The 20470-nt window shown below is 48.7% G+C and overlaps 1 protein-coding gene across 5 annotated transcripts in view; it reads right to left on the bottom strand.

Annotated features, from left to right (window-relative positions):
* Positions 1-20470, bottom strand: part of AGAP2 (ArfGAP with GTPase domain, ankyrin repeat and PH domain 2) — a 118472-nt gene that overhangs the window by 5616 nt on the left and 92386 nt on the right. For 3 of the 5 annotated variants that reach the window (XM_053372862.1, XM_053372846.1, XM_053372869.1), the window contains exons 3-17: positions 19998-20085; positions 18825-18910; positions 17389-17530; positions 15830-15964; positions 13678-13775; positions 12951-13103; positions 11615-11701; positions 11398-11502; positions 10536-10698; positions 5994-6095; positions 5724-5870; positions 4075-4134; positions 2641-2792; positions 1533-1623; positions 27-249 (exon numbers count right to left, since the gene is read on the bottom strand). In XM_053372862.1, the coding sequence (XP_053228837.1) occupies positions 27-249; positions 1533-1623; positions 2641-2792; positions 4075-4134; positions 5724-5870; positions 5994-6095; positions 10536-10698; positions 11398-11502; positions 11615-11701; positions 12951-13103; positions 13678-13775; positions 15830-15964; positions 17389-17530; positions 18825-18910; positions 19998-20085 (1832 nt within the window). The remainder of the gene's footprint in view (positions 1-26; positions 250-1532; positions 1624-2640; positions 2793-4074; positions 4135-5723; positions 5871-5993; positions 6096-10535; positions 10699-11397; positions 11503-11614; positions 11702-12950; positions 13104-13677; positions 13776-15829; positions 15965-17388; positions 17531-18824; positions 18911-19997; positions 20086-20470) is intronic. The other 2 variants (XM_053372878.1, XM_053372854.1) reach the window with 1 other exon arrangement.

Here is a 20470-nt window from a genome sequence, read left to right as displayed (position 1 = left end):
ACGGTGGCAGCTTGCCCTGCACTCACCGTGACGACTCGCAAGTGGGTTTCCGGCGTCCTTGCGTGCATTTCTCCCAGACGCTGTTGGCCGTTTCGTTGCCGATGGAGGTGAGGACCAGCGTGAGCTCCAGCGGCCAGTCGTCCAAGTCGAGGGAGCGGACCCGGGAGAGGTGGGTGCCAAGGTTCCGGTGGATGCCAGAGCACTCAATGCAGATCAAGGCCCCCAAGTTCAGGCTGGCCCAGGTTGGGTCTGGGGGTGAGACAAGCCAGCCAGTCAGAAATCAGGGAAGGCTCCTCTCGCCCCCTGCAAAGAGCTCACAGAGCTACAATTCCCAGAGTTCTCTAGGAAGTGAGGTTGTTGAACCACTCTGGGAATTGTAGCTCTGAAAGGAGAATAGGAATTTCCTACCAGCTCTCTGCTCTTTTTGCAGACTACAGTCCCCAGGATGCTTTGGGGGAAGCCATAATAGTTTAAAGTGGCATGATGCTCTTTAAATGCATAGTGAAGATGGGGCCTTACTCTTGCACAAAGCTTGTGCTCATCATGCCAAGATCCATCTTGGACTGCTCACCTGTCTTTTTAAAGGTTTCCTCTACCTCCCCCTGACAATCGTATGCTCCACTGAAGAAAGCTTGGAGCTTTTGATTTTCCTGCCCACAAACAAGGGACTGTGCCATCTTCCAGTGAAACGATGGTTTTCTACTGCCTTCACATCTGAGCCCCAGGAGTTATCAAGTTAATGCTACAATACCCCAAATGAACAGACAAGAAAGACATGCAACAGAAAAGAAATATATGCATTTCCATATAAGGACACAACAATTCATACAAGCAATCCAGGACAGCAAAGTTCAATTGCTTCACAGACTTACAACCCCCATCAGTCTCAACCAGCATGGTCAATGTTCAGGTTTGATGGGAATTGTAATCCAAAACATCTGGAGGGAACCAGATTGAAGAAGGCTGATCTAGTGGACAGGGACTAGGGAGACCTGGGTTCATGTCCCTGCTCACCATGTGACGTTGGGCCTATACCCCACTCTAGCCCAACCTACTTCAGACTGCTGTTGTAAAGCTAAAGGAGGATTTTTGTACGCTGCTTTGTGAAATAAGGCTGGGATAAAAATTTTAAAAGAATTAAACGCACTCAATCCCAGCTCACTCCTGTTCCCCTACCTGCAACTATGGCATTTTGCCTATCATAGATTGTTTCATCTTGGGCAGAAGTCACACCCTCTCTCTGTTCTGCATAGCATCTAGCACATAAAATAAAGATTACCTAGAAGCTGTCATAATACTCCCTGGATCCTCTTGTCTCCAGACAGGATTAACCAACGTGCTGAAAGGGAACTACCCGTTCCTAAGGAACTGGCAGAAAGCAGAGCTGCGTGGTGCCAAATGGCAGCACTAATATCTCAATAGCTTTAGTGCTAATAATACCCAAGGATCAATGACTGCCACCCAAGGGGAAAACACACACACACATCTGGAATCCCTTTAGATCCGACTGCATACAAAAGAGAAATACTTACTCAAGGCCCCACAGTCCACACATAAGGAATTGCCTTTGGCATTACGGATGGCCTGGATTGCCACTGCTTCACTCTGGCTGTCCATGCGAGCCTGTAAGGATAGAGACAGAGGGTGCATCTTCCTGCTAGCCTTTTCTTCAGAGCGCTTGAAGCCTGGTCTCCCTCGCCAGGGCAATAGTTCAGTCCCTCTTCAAACCTTGAGCAAGGTTCTCGCTTTGCATGCCAGTCTTCACGCCCAACTGCAACAGGGTGGCCCCTGGAGACATTGCCTTGGGCCATGGACTTCCCTTATTTGCACTGAGACAAATGGGATCACAGAGCCTCTGAGATGGGACCTGCTTTATGGAACGCTCCACGCACGGAGGTCCATCGAGAACCCTACATCGCCCCAAGCTTTTGCACTGCATGTTTGGATTTCTACTGTTTTCTCTGTTTGTGTTGATTTTGTTGTATTTTTTTGGTACGGTTCTTATGCAAGTTGCCGTTTCCACCCTCCCTATTCAAAGTAAAAAAACTCATCACCACCAAATACCCAGGGCGGGGTGGGGATGTTCCTCCCTGGTGCCAGAAAAATGGGGAGAGTGTTGAGAAAATGGAGAGCTATTACAGAAAAGGCCCATCTATATAACACATGGGTGGCACTGTGGGTTAAACCACAGAGCCTAGGGCTTGCTGATCAGAAGGTCGCGGTTTGAATCCCCGCGACAAGGTGAGCTTCCGTTGCTCGGTCCCTGCTCCTGCCAACTTAGCAGTTCGAAAGCACGTCAAAGTGCAACTAGATAAATAGGAACCGCTCCGGCGGGAAGATAAAGGGCGTTTCCGTGTGCTGCTCTGGTTCGCCAGAAGCGGCTTAGTTATGCTGGCCACATGACCTGGAAGCTGTATGCTGGCTCCCTTGGCCAATAAAGCGAGATGAGCGCCGCAACCCCAGAGTCGGTCACGACTGGACCTAATGATCAGGGGTCCCTTTACCTTCATATAACACATTAAGTGGAAGGTGTGATCATGACAATGGTAGCCAATATTGAGACAGGCAAGCCTAGATCATTGCAGGGTAGAGTCATATGTGTGTGTCCCCGTGGTTTTTTTTGGGGGGGGGGATCAGTACCTTGTTCTTGCTACTCTCGCAGCACTGCAAGCTAGCCAAGATCTGGCTCTCGATGGCCTGGACCCAGGAGTCCCTCTCTTCAATGGTGCTGGCTTCAAAATGCCATGTCTGCCCAGTACTGGAGACGATGATGAACTCAAAGTTCTCCTCCTCTGTGGATACAAAAGAGCAGGTTCCAGCTGGACCGCAGTGGAGGCTGGATGAATCCTAGGGCTTCCAACCCACGTATCTTCCCTCCCTGCGCTCCCCTAAGGGGCAGGTTCAACACAACCAGAGAATGGGGAGGGTGCCCTGCAGGGGGAGTGACATGGACAAGAGCCACGGCTTGTGCTCGCTAACAGCCCCAAACCCCATAAGGAGAGCCAGAGCCAGAGTTTTAAGGCACACACCTTCCTGAGAGCACGAGTCCCATGATTACACTTATTCAAATATTTGCCACTGCCAACGTGCAAACGTATTTGCTACTGCAAAAGTATTTACATAGCGCCCTGAAGTTGTGGAATGCTGTACAATGTGTGTTTTGCCTGGTTTTTTATGCCGGCTCTCTCACAACCGTGCTATAAACTGCCATTTCCCATGTTACAGATGGGAGGGGGGCAGGGGGAGTGAAAAAATGGCACACACTGTGGGGTCCAGAAGAGGCGGGACTTGAACTCAGGTCCCCTCAGCCCCAGACCTGCGGCTTGAATAAATGGGCCTTAGTCTCTTCCGGAGTCTTCAAGAAAATCTCCAAAAGTTAACGGTAATGGCAGTGCCCTTAGTAAGGGCAACTAAAAGGTGACAAGCCAACAAGCAAGGTTTTTAGTTCATCAAAACCCTTCATCAGGTTGGTGGAAGGACACAACAAGGACAACCACCAGGGCGTTAAAAAGGGGCTGGTGCCATAATGCCACAATGTGGTGGCTTTCCAAACTCTCCCCCTTCAGGGCTCTCTGTCCTCTGTTGACGTGCCTGCCAGGGAACCTCTGGGCACGGCAGAGGTTTCTGGGGGAAGGCATTCTAGGGCACCCATGGGGCCTTCCTGTTCACCTGCACACACTAAGAGGGCACTCCAGGCACACCCAGCAATCCCCAAGGCTGTACAGTGCAGGGCGAGATGGGGCTCATCTGCCATTACAGATCTTCCAGTTGAGGAAGCCCTGAGGAGCCCGCAGGCTCTGTGGAACACAGTTTGGAAACAGCCATCTTAAAGGAATTCCAGGAGCTCAGCCACCTTTGCAAACCCGATGTGAGCAGGGAGGGACATTTTAACACTCCCCCGGGGCTGGGGGGTTGTTAAGGAGAGGCAGAATAGGACGGAAGCTTTCTTGATCACGGGGGAAGCGTTTTGGGGACAGACATCTACGCAGGCTGCACGTCACGATGTAAGCACAATCGCATGCAACAGGTGCCACGGCACAAAAGGAGCTCGCGCCTGCCCCCGCCACTCATTACCTGTTTTATAAATATTTCTTAAACTACCAAAGGTTTTTAATTTCCACATTTTACGCTTGGCTGCGGAGGGTCCGGAGGGGAAGCAGGAAGCGAGAGGCAGAGAAAGAGAAGGGAGGAAAAGAAGAAAGGGGAGAGTGTTCAGAGGAGGAGAAAAATAAGAAACAAAAAAAGCAGAGGCTATCCAGAACCCATGGGCCCAGGGGGTGGCAGTGGCGGTGGATGCGTGAAGAGTCGCAAGGGAGAGTGAAGGAGGAAGCTGCGTGAGCCGCGATAAGCCCTTCCTGGGCAAGGGGGCATACAGCAAAACCGCAAGAGTGGAAATGAAAGGCTTCACATCAGCTGCCTAGTGTAGACAGAACAGAAGAGGTGGGGTGGGAGCGGGAGCGGGAAGCCCAGTTGGACTTGGGGTGGTGCCTTCCGGACTCAGAATCTGTGGGGTGCTACCCTTCAAAAAACCCACTGGTTTCAGCATGGCCTCCCCGCAGTCTAAATTCGTACTTCCTGAGGGCGGGCGGACTGAAGACAGTGCTGGCCTTTCCTCTAGATCGGGGTGGCTAACATTTTCCTTGAACCCTTTGGCCAATTCTCCAGCAAGTTATGGGGCCAAGAGTGGGTGTGGCCACCACACACTCTTAGGAGTCATCCACATTTCCCCCAGGAAAATCCATTCTTTAGCGCTAAATCGGACCAAACGTCAATTGGATTTCTCTGGGTTGACGTATGCTCCAATTGAGCACTAAAGAATGGGTTTTCCAGTGGGAAGCAGTCGGGCAAAGGCAAAACCGCCTGAACCCATGCCTACAAAGCAGGCGACAAGTGGACGTGTGGATGAGCCCTTGCATGCTGGCTGGAGGTGATGAGAGTTGGGAGTCTAACAACATTGAGAACCACAGGTTCCCCAGCCATGATCTAGTGTGATCCACTAGATCAGGCAGAGGGAGCTTCCAGTTCACAGACCACATTGGTCCCAGCAGAGACCATTTCCGCTCCACAGACAACCATCTGCTCCACATCCAGCTTCGTAAGATCAGAGATCATCACAGGAGCCATTTTTCCTTTGAAAAGCAGCTTGTCTTCACAGTGATGTAAGGTGACTGACAGGCAGATGGCCCCACTCCCCTGTCAATCACGGTAAATATCCAATCCCAGTTCACAGGATCATTCCCTACATTTTTCTGAGGGAGAAGGAAGATGTGAAGTGGGAATTTGGGCGGAGTGCTTGGGGGTTCGCAATAGATGTTATCTCCACTGTGGAAGGGAGTCTTCCCTCTTGTGCGAAGACTGTCACTCTGGCAAATATATGTATGTCTTCCCAGGAATGTGGCTACTTATTTTGAATGGTGAGGTGAGCAAGCTCCTTCTCCTGTACTTATGGAAATTTGCGTTACCAGGAGCAAACCAGCTGGGGCCACAACTTTTCCTACCCTAGAAAACAACGGGGTGGTCCTTCTAAGATCTCAAAAATGCTAACCCCTGAAATGTAGGGTCAGTGTGATGTCACTACAGGCACATTTTTTTAAATATCAGCTCAATGCATCATTCCTAAGTCTGTCCCCGCAGTCTGGAGGGGCAAAGAGTGAGGTTCTCAGGGGTCAGGAGCCCACAAGCCAGTCTCCCTTGCAGACAAAACCAAGGCAGCTGCCTCTTACCTTCTGCCTGCCCTGCAGACCCCTCTGTTTTTGAAGGCGTTGACAGCTTCTTCCTCCTGTGCTTCTTTCTGTCAACCATAGGGGATGGAGGTGGATCTTTCCCACCGCTGCCAGGGCTGGAGAGCCCTTCTGCAGCCATGGCTACCTCTGCAGAAACATGCGGGAGAAACAGATCACATGGCTTCATCCTTCCCTCTGGGCTCAAAGCAGCCCTTTCCCAGCATCCTCTCTCCTCCATCCTGGGAGCTTCCAGGTCTGTGCTGAACTTACCAGCCTTGGAAGAGGACACAGATCGCTGCAGGCGCTCAGGTTTGCCTAAGAGTTTGATCGCTGGGTCGACAGGAGGATTCAGCAGACCTGGACTGGGGCAAGCTGGGTGGAGGGGAAGAGAATGAAATTATGAAGCTGTGTCAGTTAGGACATTCGCACAACTGGCCCAGAACTGCCACCTCTGACTTCCATCAGCACTTTAAAATCTCTCAGGTTTTCTCCAGGTTTCAGCTGAAAAAGGTGGAAACCTGTATCTAATACCTTCTGCATGAAAAGCATTTGCACAAGAGTAAACTGTGGCCTGCCAACAAAGGTCCATATAGTAAAAGCTATGGTTTTCCCAGTAGTGATGTATGGAAGTGAGAGCTGGACCATAAAGAAGGCTGATCGCCAAAGAATTGATGCTTTTGAATTATGGTGCTGGAGGAGACTCTTGAGAGTCCCATGGACTGCAAGAAGATCAAACCTACCCATTCTTAAGGAAATCAGCCCTGAGTGCTCACTGGAAGGACAGATCATGAAGCTGAGGCTCCAATACTTTGGCCGCATCATGAGAAGAGAAGACTCCCTGGAAAAGACCCTGATGTTGGGAAAGATGGAGGGCACAAGGAGAAGGGGACGACAGAGGACGAGATGGTTGGATAGTGTTCTCGAAGCGACCAGCATGAGTTTGACCAAACTGCGGGAGGCAGTGGAAGACAGAAGTGCCTGGCGTGCTCTGGTCTATGGGGTCACGAAGAGTCGGACACAACTAAACGACTAAACAACAACAAAACTGTGGCCTCTCAAGGTGTGAATATCCTAGTTTCCTAGATGTGAATTCCTCAACATAGTACCCATGGGGCCCTAAGACATCACTTGGTGCTGGCCAAGGGCCCTTGCTCTTCCCATTTTAGTTCATCTAAATAACTATGGCTTTTGAGGAGGGCGGGTACCTGTTTTTTAAAAATTTTTGGCCTGCGTTCTATTTGTTTCGTTGGAGGTGTAGGTGTTTTGGGTATGGATTCTGAGCATTGCCAGTGAGCATTCTTTCGTGAAATGGGTATTTTGTGGCACCCACAGCAGTTTCTGAGATTTCTAAACGTGCCCCGTTTCTCAGAAAAGCTTGGGGAGCCCTGGGCTGTGGCTTGGAGAAGCAGAATAACCAGGTCTGGTTATTTACACGGTCATTTCATCATTCTGAACCAGTGAGAAATCACAGCAGAGTGTCCAGAGCTAAGCCTAAATCTCTCCTGAGCGTATCTTCAGCTCAAGAGATGAAACGGGCCACCCGTTAGGCCCCCGGTTCTACCCCCCATCGCCAATCCCACCCCTGGTGCTATAATTTCGCCACCTTTGAATGAGGCAGCAAATATAAAAGGGCCTTAGGCTTTATCCCCGCTTCCACTTGTGCTGTACATAAAAGGGAAAATTCTACGATTTGCAGTTGCAAGGCTTCCTGCAGGGGGCGCTGCTGCTTCATCTTACAGCTGTTTTCCCCACACTTAGAGCTGAAGGGAAAATTCAGTTCTCCAGGTTTGTGAATTAAACTGAAACGATTATACTTAGCAAATGCTCCAATTCAACTTGGCACCATTAGACACCTCGGAACAAAGAAATATGACTTCATTTAATAAGCTAAGCTAATTGCCCAAAGCCAAAATTCATCATTTTTTTTTTTATTAGAGCATTGATTAGATTAGATAGGAATCAATTCTTCGATTTGAGCATTTTCACAGAGGAGGAGAAGGTGTGCAGCACCTCCAGGAAACCCGAAGATATCGTGGAGTTCATTTACTGCAATCATGCAGGAAGGGAATCTTGTGTTTTGGAGCTGGAACTCCTTGCAGCAGATGTACATAACTTGTGTCCCACCAACCACAAATGGGGATCTATTAAGAGGAGCTCGATAGACCAACCTTGTAAATAACCACTAGCCTGGTGACCTGTGGTAAAATGGTGACAAAAGCAAGGAAGCTTTACTGAAGCAGGTTCTTTTTATCTTCCGGGTACAAATGCCTCACGCTGCCAGGCTGGTTAGGAGAACTGGCTGCGGAATAGTTCCAGGAAGTTAGTCGCATGGCGGCAGTAGATCTCCTGGGTTTGCTGCCTGCCCAAGACTGCAGAAAGTGCGTGGAGGGGGTGTCAAGATACTAGCAGACAGTCATGGGGGGGTGATATGCAGGTGGGTCACAAGAGGCCCCACTGTATGGATTTTTACATCCTCTGCTGGAAAGAGGTGAATGGTTCTGATGTACAATGAGGAGGAGGAGAAGGAGGAAGGGCGAACGCTCCCCATCAGGGGGGAAATTGCATGCTGTTTAGGGAGTGGTTGGAATGTACAGAACTGCTCACCTTGACATTTCCTTTCTAAGGTACCATCGCCGTGGGACGATATTTCTATTTTCATCAGACATAATTCAATCCCAAATGGAAGCTATTTCTCTATTTTGATGTTGTTTCCTATGACCATAAGGGTAATCCAAAACATACCCAGGGACTTACCCCCATTTTGGAATTAATTGGAAGACTGGGAAATATTATGCACATTTGCAGACTTTTGAACGCCCACGCACCACTTTTTGGGTGATGTCCCCCAGCTCATGTTCATGATTTGATACTCTTGATCTGTTTTACGCGCAGCGTGTGTTTCTTAGGGAGTCATCTGGGACTTCAGTGGTTCCCAAACAGTTCTCATGGGCTACTTGAAAATTGCTGATTTTTTTGGCGGAACATTTAATGCCTTTTCTGCTTGTTGTAGCAATGTTGTTAGATGTTGCATGACTTTTAATTGCATTTTTGCTGATCATGTTGTATTTTATTGGATTACAATTTGCATTCAATGGAATACAAATTATAATACAATAAAATACAATATAAGAAGCAATAAAAATCGAAAAGCAGTATGAATATTTAATGCCACAGACCACCTGAATGAAGCTTGTGGATGCTCTATTTTAGATCACTTATGTCTTTAATTATTTTGCCTTAATGCATTACACTGTGAGCAGAATGTGGTTTTTATTTCCTGCTCCCAGCTGATTCACTTTTTAAGAGGTTGACTTATTTTCTTGATTCCTATGTCTGTATCAGTAGAATAAAAATATTTCAGGAGGAAGCCACTTCAAACTTTCTCACATGCAAAGCATTAAATACTCACAGACAGATTATCTGACAATCTCACACACACCAGTTTCCCAGCACATGGCATGTGCAAAGTGGCCTGTCATGACAGCACGCACATGTACAGAGAAAGAGACACATGTTCAAGCATCATGCATGACATGTGGGTTTCTCTCTCCCCCCCCCCCATACGAGGGTTTTTCCCATGTAGGAAGGCATGTCATATGAGCCAGCCCTTCGTTAAAAACACTATTTTGTTGTTTTTCATGATTTCCTTCTGTTACACCCTTCCTTGGCTGTTACTAATTAAGGTTAAACAAAAGTGTGAGTGCATCAACATCATAGTGCAAAGGGAGGAGGGGGGGGCGCTTGGCTTCCCCAGTGGCTGGAATCTCAGAGAATTGCAAATAAAGAAAACACAACGTATCGGGAGTGTGAAGTAACAAGCAGTAATTATACACACACCTACACAGCCAAACACCATGCAAGTATTCCTTCCCTGGCAAGGCTGCAAGTGTCAGAGCTCTGATTTTTGTGCTGTTGCTGCCCAAGAAACCCCATTTGAGTCTCACACTGAGGCATCAACCTGCCTAGCTAGGATGTCCAGGCCACACGTGAGACTCAGCGTGTTGTAGTGTGATCCCTAAAGGAGCTGGGGCAGGGAAGGAACTGTGGGATGTAAAACACAGGAGCAGTCAATTACAACATTCCTAGAGTGTACATGTTAAGACATGGGGAGGGATGTCTGTCCAGCCAGCAGGTAAACTTCCTGGGACAGACTTCCTCCGCATGTGACCAGAGGTGGGTGTGGCCTCACCTGTGCAGGTAATGATAAAAGCACAGGGCAGGGCAGCCATCTCTCTCTTGCTCTCTCTTCTCATCTTCGAAGAAGCAACATCTGCTAAAGATGACCTCTTGGCTCCCAGCCAAGAGAGGAGGATAGGACTATCTTCCTATAAGATAGATTCTAAATGTATTTTACCTTTTTAAGCCTGTCTGACTTCTGGGATCCTATTGTGAACAGAACGTGAGTAAACTCTTTTATACTTTTATGAAAGACTGTGTCGTGTCTTGTATTTTAAGAGGGAACAAAGGGGAAATTACCAGAGTAATTATTATAGAGGTTCTAGCGAACCAGAGCACATGTTACCGTTGCGAACTTAAAAAGGGGAATGTCTAACTCTGCTGATATTTTGGGAACTTGTTAGCACAAGTTGGATAAGGATATAATCTCACAATATATCCTCTCCTGCATCCCTGAACATTCCCACAGGAAAAAAGCACTCGGGGTCTCCTGTTAAAGTTAAAAATCCTCTCCCGCTCCTACCCCAGCAACTTGAAAGGGTTTGGGGGTTTTTCTTAATGTCAAGAGATACAACCACTGCAGTGCACTCCCATCCTCAATCTGCTATGCCCATGATGTGGGAACAAGCCACTTACTGCTGGTGTCCCCGACTCCTACGCTGCTCACGTCTTTGACCAAACCGTTGATGCTTGAGGAGGTGCCACAGGCAGAGATGGCTCTGGGTGGGCGTTTGCCGGGCACCTTGACGGTGGTGCGGAGCAGGTCCATTTCTTTGCCGTGGCTGCTATGGATATAGTCCTGCAAAGGCACAAAGACCAGATTCTTTTTGGGTGGGGCGGGAATTAGGAGAATGGATCACATGCACATACATACAGAATGGTGCAGCTGTTCTGGACACTGGTAGGGATGGACAGAATGGTATGCACCCAGTCTCTGTGTCCCTTGCACACAAGTAGACTAGCAGGTCTGTTACACCAACTGATTGTGTGGATTTTTAGGTGAAATCTGGAAAAAAAACCACACGCTTTTAAAATGTACCTGCTGGAAGCACACATCTTTTTCTTCACACCATTGCCCAGGGACTGGTGTTATGGCATCATGTGCTGCCACATGAATGTCACAAGTGCCACGCTTTCTAGCATCTCCAATCAGCTAGAAATGTTTTGTAAAAAGAAAAGGGGGTGGGCAAGAGCCAGAAAGCCCTGGCATTACCTTGCAAACAAAAACTCCAAAACAGAACAAAGAAAGCCCCTAGCAACAGCAATAACGTAAGTGTAAGTGGACCAGGCTCAGAACGGTCTGTAGAAATGTGATCTAATCCACATGTCTATTTTCCAATCTGGCCATGATCTGTTGGATGTCTCCCTCATACACATTTTGTGGTCTTATTGCAGAGTCTGCTGCCTTTAGATGGTAATGTGTAGGACTTGACAATGCGACTAGCCGAGCCCTGGTGTGTTTGGAGCTGATGGAAGCTGGAGTACACAGCACACTTACATTAATGCTGGGGTGATAGAAGAGAAGCCCATTGCTGGAGAGAGTCACATATTTTTTCTTCCACTCCTTGTTCAGAGAATTGCCGCTTCGTTTCAGCAGGAAACTCTAATGGGAGAGAGGCGGTGAAGGCCGGGGGTTACCGACGGTGCCGGGACTCTTGCAACCGAGGGTTCAGAGGCCAGGCAAATAGTTGCCAGGACAAATATAAGGAGGTCACCTGTTTGATGGGTATGGCTCGGCCACTTCCCGTGTTGTCCCCTCTGCTGTCCAGGCTCCGCTTCTCGGTGTCACTCCCTCTGCGATTCTGCAAAGAGACACAGCTGGGGTTCAAAGGTAACGTCCAACCACGGTTTGCCATTATGCCTTCACAAAACATGCCTTGCAAAATAGCCAGCAACGTGAATCTGTGAACTATGGCTTGAAGCTAATTTACAAACTATTGTGCGGGCAAAGTGATGTTACAGTCGAAACAACAAAGCATGGGTTTTTTGGGGGAGTGGGGCATTGCTTGCCCCAAAGCTGGGAAGGGAAGGTTGAGGAGGGCAGAGCCCAGAAGAGATTCAAAAACAAGGGGAGCTGCCTTATTTGTTCATCTAATCCAGCAATGCCTACTCTGACTGACAACAGTGGTTATCCAGGGTGTTATAGAGAAACACTTTCCCATCTCCTGTTACCCAATCCCTCGGTGTTGCTGTGGTTCACAATGTTGCCCCTTTATAGGTAAAGGTAAAGGGACCCCTGACCATTAGGTCCAGTCGTGGCCAACTCTGGGGTTGCGGCGCTCATCTCGCTTTATTGGCCGAGGGAGCCGACATACAGCTTCCAGGTCATGTGGCCAGCATGACTAAGCCGCTTCTGGTGAACCAGAGCAGCGCACGGAAACGCCGTTTACCTTCCCGCTGGAGGGGTACCTATTTATCTACTTGCACTTTGACGTGCTTTCGAACTGCTAAGTTGGCAGAGCAGGGACCGAGCAACAGGAGCTCACCCCGTCACGGGGATTCAAACCGCCGACCTTCTGATCAGCAAGTTCTAGGCTCAGTGGTTAAACTCACAGCGCCACCCGTTGCCCCTTTATAGCGGAGGGTTATTTTCAGTCTGGACTAGGGGGTGGAGGAGAAATTTGATTCCATTTGCATTTAAAGCTTCATTTCTCAAATTTGCATTTTCCAAAACAACGTAAGAACCAAAGCACAGCTACCCTTTGAAATATTTATCTGAATTTTGCAATGCAGTTTTCTAGCCAAACCGTGCTTACAGAAATGAAGATGTTCCTGAAAATAATGTACAAAAATGCGTGATTGCAAAAACGTGTAGCTCAGCCAGCACAGAATTAAAAATGTGTTTATTAGAAGAAAACCACACCAAAGACTCTTTAAAAAAAAAGTAATTTGCAAATTGCTGCAAAAAGGTGGAGAAGCAAATTTAAGATGGGAAAAATGAGAAACTGAGCAAACCGGAAATGGAGAGATCCTTCCATTCTTAGCCTGGACTGGGCCACCCACCCTTTGGCCTCCCTTGTCCCGTGGCTGGTGGACTCCCCTGGAACTCACTGCAAAAAGGCTGGTTCGGCGTTTGGTCCCGCGATGCAGGGAGCTGGGTGTGCCAATTATAGCCGTGGCCTCCCCACGCAGCTCCCGGTGGCTGATGTTGGGCGTGGAAGGAAGGGATGAGGAGTAGTCGCTCGTTTGGCCACCGTTACTTGCCTAGAGGGGGAGGAAAAGACCAGGCAGACTTATGCCAGCCCCTAAAAGCAAAGGAAGACAGACACGCAGGTCCGGCGGGGCCTTGGCTGCGCGAAATCAAGAGGCAAAGGTCCTGCGTGTGTGATTGAATGCTTGAAAACGAAAAAAACAGCACCCCAGATACAAAACTAGCACTGACAAGGAGATGGCTAGGCTGTGGAATTTTTTCGTCCACACTTCTGCTTGTCCTCCCACTTTCCCCCAGGAAAACCCACTGTTTACCACTTAAATGGAACCAATGGCAACAGGTTTTTCTGTGGATTTATGTTTCCTCTGATTCAGTGGTAAAGCGATGGGACAAATGAGAAACCGAGTGGATCCGTGCTTTCTAGGCACAGGAGAAGTGGAAGTGCAGACGACGAGCCCTAAGGGCCAACAGAGGAAGCTCATGGAAGGAGGTTCACTAGATCCATGGGGCTTAGCCTCACACCCTCCCTCTCCATTCATGGTGCTGTGCCACCAGCAGGAGGAAACTCCGATTCCCGTAACTGGGCCATTCAGGGGGATGTACTTGCGCGAGATAGATTCTACCCACCGGCGTGGAGACGGCTGAATGGCTGGGGGTGCTGGGCAACGATTTGCAAGACGCAAGGAGCTGCTGCTGTTTCTTCATATTCACAATCTTCTGAGCAACTGCAGTTTGGGGGTGGGGAGGAAAATACACATATATATCTGTAAATCGTAGGGCTGCTCAGATCCTCCAGTTGCCACACTGGAAATCGGCTATAACTGCTCGAAAGGGAAAAAAACTTTGCAGGGGACATGACTGCAGACCCTGCAACATCCATGCTCCACAGACACTGTTTGAGTCCCATCCCATCCACACTTGCCAGTCCTGCAAGGGCCAGGTCATGCACACCCTGAACAAACTCTCTGTTGGGGCCCTTGACACAAGCCCCCCCCCCATCCAGCAGAAGAGGAGTCACATCCAGGAGGGGCTCATGAAAAGGGTATTTCTTCACGCAATTAGACCCATGCTGGGAGGGTGCCAATTGGGTGGGAAACACCCAATTGGGTGATGCGTCCCCTTCCCCCAAACCTGGTCATATTATTCACATGTGCTCTTCTGCAGCATGAGATCACACCATGTGCAAGCAGGTCCCACATCATCTGGTGCAAGTGTGATGGGGAGCTTGGTCTCCCTGTGTCCAGCATGCGGTGGGGAACCTGTGACTTGCCAGGTCTTGCTGGACTCCAGCTCTCATCGTGCTCAACCATTGGCCATGTTGGCCAGGGCTGATGGGTTGGACTTAAGCAACACCCATAGTGCCCCAAAACTGCCAACCCTGGCCTAAACCAATAACTATATGGTGCTATCAGAGACTCCTCAAATGGCTGTCTCGTCGTTCTTGTATGCCGGGTGTGTAGAAAGCAAAAGTATTTTGGGTCGCAAACCAGGGTTTCTGCCACAACCACAAAACTGAACACAAGAAAAGCTTTTGACCTGTAACACACTGCCTGCAAAGTGTACTCAGACCCCTCTATGTAGACAGAAGTCAGTCCTGGAGTCAACAAATCCCCACATACACAACACAAGCTGCTTGCCCCAATTCTTATTATGCAGGAGCACACCTCCCGAGAACAGTAGAGGCTTGAGCACCTCAAGCCACTGACTCTCCAACCATTGACACGGAAGAAGCAGTTCTGTATACCTGTATACCTGAAGGAGCGTCTCCACCCCCATCGTTCTACCCTGACACTGAGGTCCAGCACCGAGGGCCTTCTGGCGGTTCCCTCACTGCGAGAAGCCAAGTTACAGGGAACCAGGCAGAGGGCATTCTTGGTAGTGGCGCCCATCCTGTGGAACGCCCTCCCACCAGATGTCAAAGAGAACAACAACTACCAGACTTTTAGAAGACATCTGAAGGCAGCCCTGTTTAGGGAAGCTTTTAATGTTTGATGTATTAGAGTATTTTAATATTTTTTTGGAAGCTGCCCAGAGTGGCTGGGGAAGCCCAGCCAGATGGGCGGGGTACAAATAATAATAATAATAATAATAATAATAATAATAATAATAATATTCTCACAGTTCTACCGGCCTGTAGACTCCACATATGATGGAGCACACAAGGCGGTCATGAGGTCCCTGGCACACCCCCGTTGCCTGTTTATTTATTTAATGGCCGTTTCCATTCTCCTCATGCCCAGAGCAGGTATCAAACTGACAGAATGCAGCAACACATTTAAAGCACCAAGTATAACAACACCAAGTAGTACAACAACAACAACATAATAACTATTATATCAGGTGCAGTTGGTGCATCCTTGTATAAAAATATGTATGTTTGCTTGCACAACCCACCATTTTTGCAGCAGACAGATTGGTCCTGCTTGAGGGTGTCTTATAGGCACCTAGTTGGCCATTGTGTAACTAGTAGACTGGACTGGGTGGACCTTTGGCCCGATCAAGCAAGGCTCTTCTTATGTTTGCGTTGTGTAGGCATGTAAGATGTCCACACTTGAAGATGGACATGCACCAATCGCATGAGGAATTTTGCACCACTGAAGGGTCTGCAAACCCAGGACACACTCTCTTGCCCTACACACAGGGTTGAACTGCTCTTGTTTGCCATTAGCCATGTCTTGAAATGTGTTCTCCCTTGGCTCATGTTCACAGCCGCTCTTGCGGCCATGAAACCCAACTTCCCATCCAATTTCCCAAGAACACATCCCAGAAAAGTCCTCACCTTCATTGAAGACCCGGTCAACATTGAGTCCATAAGTGGCACATGTCTCATAGTAGAGACAGCGGCGCATTTCAGTGCACAGAGCTCTGGCTCGGGAATCCTCAATCACACGTGGGTTGCTGGCACTGATTTTATCTGCAAGGAAGAAGCAAAAACAGACACACACACACACTTCATCTCTGAGCTGGACAGAAATCTCCTGGAATCAACAGGACTTGCTTTTGAATAAACATGCATAAGGATTGGACTGGAAAGTATTCTCATTCTGCCTTAGCTGTGTTATCTCCTCACCACGAAAACATGCTCCTATATATGGCCCTGGTGTTTGATTTGGGATGTATTTTGGGGATCAATTTCCTTTCTGACCCACGTATACTGCATGCAGTGCTGTTGCTCTTCCACTGCAGTTTGACTTCCCAAAAAACCTACGTTATTTGCCTCCCTGTCCTCTGTGGCAGAACTTGACATAATTAATTCTGTTACTATTACATTATTCCACACTATTCATTTTAATGCAAATGTGGGAGAGGAAATGCCACCAATTGCATATCATTTGCAGACTGGAAACAACAATAACAGTGAATACCGCTTGTATTCACTGGATTGGTTTCCATTCTGGACACGGGGCAACAAATTTTGGCAATTTCCACTGGAATCCTTCAGCATCCCTAGTAACAGAGGCAACCACAGATCTAGAAAACTGACCAGGTTTTGCTTTTTCTATGGTGTTGCCTTGTCCCAATTTGGTGCTTTCATTTCTCCACTAGTGATATGAACACTCACAATTAGAGTTCCTACTGGACTGTGTTTCAGCATGTGCCGCTACCTCTTGGTTTCTGACCTCAGTTGACCTCTTTATTCTGCTCCAGCTATTCTCATCGGCATCTTGACCCAGCTGGACAGGTGACCTAGTAATACTAAACCGGCTTGCACTTAACTTTGCTTCTGTGCAACCTTCCCTGCTGGATCAGGCTTGCTGCTGCTGCCACGCTAAACTTTGGATTGGATCCAGCAAAGGCTTACCTGGCCATACCACCCCCAGTCTGGTGTCTGGGATACGCCAAGACCCTGGGTCAAGGCTAAGAGCCAACAGATGTCCTGCAATGGAATTCCTTGCCTGGCTAACAAAACCACCAGGTGTATGCATTCTGTGAGTGCATTGTGCACATGCAGAAATGGATACTAGGATGCTATTCCTTTAAACAAACGAACAAAACAAGTTTCTAGTCCTTAATGAGGACAGGCTTGAAAGTAAGCGGGCAATGTATGGTGGAAGTTCAGAAACCAGAGAAAGTCTGAGCAGAGCTTTAAGTGGTTGGGAGGGGGAAAGGGGCAGGGTCTCTGTGTAGCCCCCTAGCAGAAGTAATTATAGTCCTAACTGGCCTGTCAATCTCTTCATGTATAAAGAAACAGTTAATAGCAAGCCTAGTGAATACAAAAGCTTCTTCCAGTTGGCCTCAGGAAGTCCCCAAGGAACAACTCCACCTGACTGCCCCTTGCCGCCCACCCATGCCCCCAAGATTAAATTCTCTGTAGGGCAGATACTCTCGCCCACTCACCCTGAGTGCCCACAAGCGCGAGAGCCATGTCGGAGACCGCGCGGTAGTTTGTGAGGAACCCGTAGTACTGGGTCAGTTCTTGAAAACTGGCCTCGTTCTCCAGGCTGAAGACAAAGATGACGGCATCTGCCCAGTTTGCAAACTGCAAGCAGGAAGGAAATCGAGAGGGAGAGGCATATCAACGGGGGGACAGTGTTCAGACCGGTCACACCTTCTTCCTCTGCTTTTGGCACTGAGTCAGGGTGGAACCAGGAGTATGAAGGGATGCTACTGTTCTAAGGTCTACCCCATACCCTCCACTCCACTCCAATTATACAAAACCGGCAGCTCAGTGGTGGAGGGGCCATAGCTCAGTGGAAGAGAATCTACCTTGCATGCAGAAGTCCCCAGCATCTCCATGTGTGAAAGGTGCAATCCCCATATGAGACAGCTGCAAAATCCTGTATTGCAGGGGGTTGGACTAGATGATCCTTTCCAACTCTATGATTCTGTGACTTGGATAGACTCCTGCCTGAAACTGCTGCTGCCACTCGTTGTAGACAATACAGAGCTAGATGGACCAATAGCATAAGGCAGCTTCCTACATTCCTAAAGGTAAAGGGACCCCTGACCATTAGGTCCAGTCGCGGATGACTCTGGGGTTGTGGCGCTCATCTCGCTTTATTGGCCGAGGGAGCCGGTGTACAGCTTCCGGGTCATGTGGCCAGCATGACTAAGCCGCTTCTGGCGAACCAGAGCAGCACACGGAAATGCCGTTTCCCTTCCCGCTGGAGCGGTACCTATTTATCTACTTGCACTTGGATGTGCTTTCGAACTGCTAGGTTTGCAGGAGCAGGGACCGAGCTACGGGAGCTCACCCCGTCGCGGGGATTCGAACCGCCGCCCTTCTGATCAGCAACTCCTAGGCTCTGTGGTTTAGACCACAGCTCCACCCGCGTCCCAAGGACCTCCATTCCTAAAGAAGCCCAACTATGTGGAGAACCTTGGACCATGCCAGGCTTACTTTTCCCCAGGTTTCCTGTAAATAGGTCTCTGTAGGGCTGTTTATGGTGAATCCAGACATTTCAGGTGCAGTTCTTTTAAGTTCATTCACAAGTCATGACTGGAGGAGGGGCGACTGTCTGATTTCAGATAAAATCAGCTGTGAGGGTAAGCGGAACCAAGCCCCCTCCTTTCCTCTCTGTTGCCTCAGGTGTCCGCCGCCGCCCCCCGCTCCCCAACTCGGCTCAGCTAAGAGAAGGATTTCAGGGACAAGAGGCCTTGCAACTGCTTCTTCTTTTAATTCCCAAACTGGCACTTTAATAATAACTTTTCTTAGCATCATCCTCTTGAAGGGTGCTCCATGCAACTTCTGAAGCAGTGTGAACTGCAGCCTGAGAGGGCCCACAGCGCCCCAAAGGGACCCCACAAGGACCTCCGCACATTCCTCGGCCTACCTTGGCATCTGGAGGTCCTGCTTCCTCTCGAATGAGCAGGAGGTGGCTCTGCCCATCCACCACCACTTCCTTCTTGAACTGGCCCCCTGAAAAACAGAAGGAGGCAGAGCTGGGGTTGGGGAGCAGCCAAGCAGCAGAAACAAAGCTGTCCTTTCAGTGCAATGGCTCCCAAGTGGAAAATTAACACAGCTCAGTATAACAACATAAGAAAAGCGCCGCTGGGTCGGGTCATTGGCCCATCTACTCCAGCTTCCTGTTCTCACAGCGGCCAACCAGGAAAGCCTACAAGTAGGACCTACAAGTAGCATTCCCCTCACTTGTGATTCCCAGGCTGCAATACCTCAGGGACCGTCTCTTCCCCTGCAATCATCATCTGAGGCCCTTCTTTGTGTGCCTCCTCCAGGACAGGTCCAGAGGCAGCAACAGAAGAACCGGCCTTTTCTGGGGTGGCTCGGCTCCCTGTTTGTGGGATGCTCTCCCCAGAGAGGCCTGCCTGGTGCCTAATAATAATAATAATAATAATAATAATAATAATAATAATAATAATTTATTATTTATACCCTGCCCATCTGGCTGGGTTTCCCCAGCCACTCTGGATGGCTCTGACCTTCTTTACATACCTGCAGGCGCCAGGCAAAAATGTTTCTCAATAATCAGCCCTTTGGCTGATTGAGATTCTATGGCCTTTTAAATGTGTTTTGTGGGGAGGGGAGTTAATGGTTTGTTTTCGTTTCGTTATTTAACTTGTGTTCTCATTTTGTATTTTGCTGTTGTGAACCACCCTGGGATCTTTGGATGAAGTGCGGTATACAAATAATAATAATAATAATAATAATAATAATAATAATAATAATAATAATAATACTGCCTCTGGGGGTGGGTGGGGGTGGAACATGCAGATAGCTGAAGCCTGAGATGGGAAGGAGAAAACCAGTGGCTCAGAAACAAGTACTGTACGTGGGGGATGATAGCTGGCTGGGGTAGGTTTCCAGGTTCAATCCCTGCCATCTCAAGTTAAAAGCAGATGATGTGAAAGGCAAAATTTACTCTGTTTACTTTCCTCGTCTTCCTTTCTTACTTCCCCATGAGGGAAAGAAAACTGAGTAGATGCGCATTGGTCAGGGCACAAAGAAGTGAGTTAAAATTTGGGGATAGGGAGGGAAAGCAGCTCACCCTCTGCAGGTTCCAGGCCCAAGTAGGAGCCGGTCAGGTAACGATGAACGAGGGCGGATTTCCCACTCTTGATGGTTCCGAGAATACCCTGCGGAGGCAAAAGAACAGAAGTCACTGGCAGGGCGCAGCTCGACATAGTACAACAACAACACCCTCACCCCATGGCTCTCTAGGTGCTTTCGGAACATGCTGACCTCACTGTTCCAGAACTTTCCCCCATCCCCTACACACACGTTCGCCAAAGAGTGCCCCCTCACCACCAAGCCTGGAACCAGAATTAACATGAGAGGAAGGTGCCTCGTGGCAGAAGCTCCCCCTGAGTAGCCATGGGCAATTCAGTATGTTTTTGGTCTGTGCCACTGTTACGGTATATTTGTCCTTTTCTTGCATCGATCGGCAAGAAAATCTGCAAGGAAAGTCACATTTTAATATGTATTTTTAAAACAGTTTCTTCCTCAAAGCACTCATTTCCA

The sequence above is a fragment of the Podarcis raffonei genome, chromosome 2 (genome assembly GCF_027172205.1).
Source record: "Podarcis raffonei isolate rPodRaf1 chromosome 2, rPodRaf1.pri, whole genome shotgun sequence".
Classification (NCBI taxonomy): Eukaryota; Metazoa; Chordata; class Lepidosauria; order Squamata; family Lacertidae; genus Podarcis; species Podarcis raffonei.
This window is presented reverse-complemented; position numbering and strand designations above follow the sequence as displayed.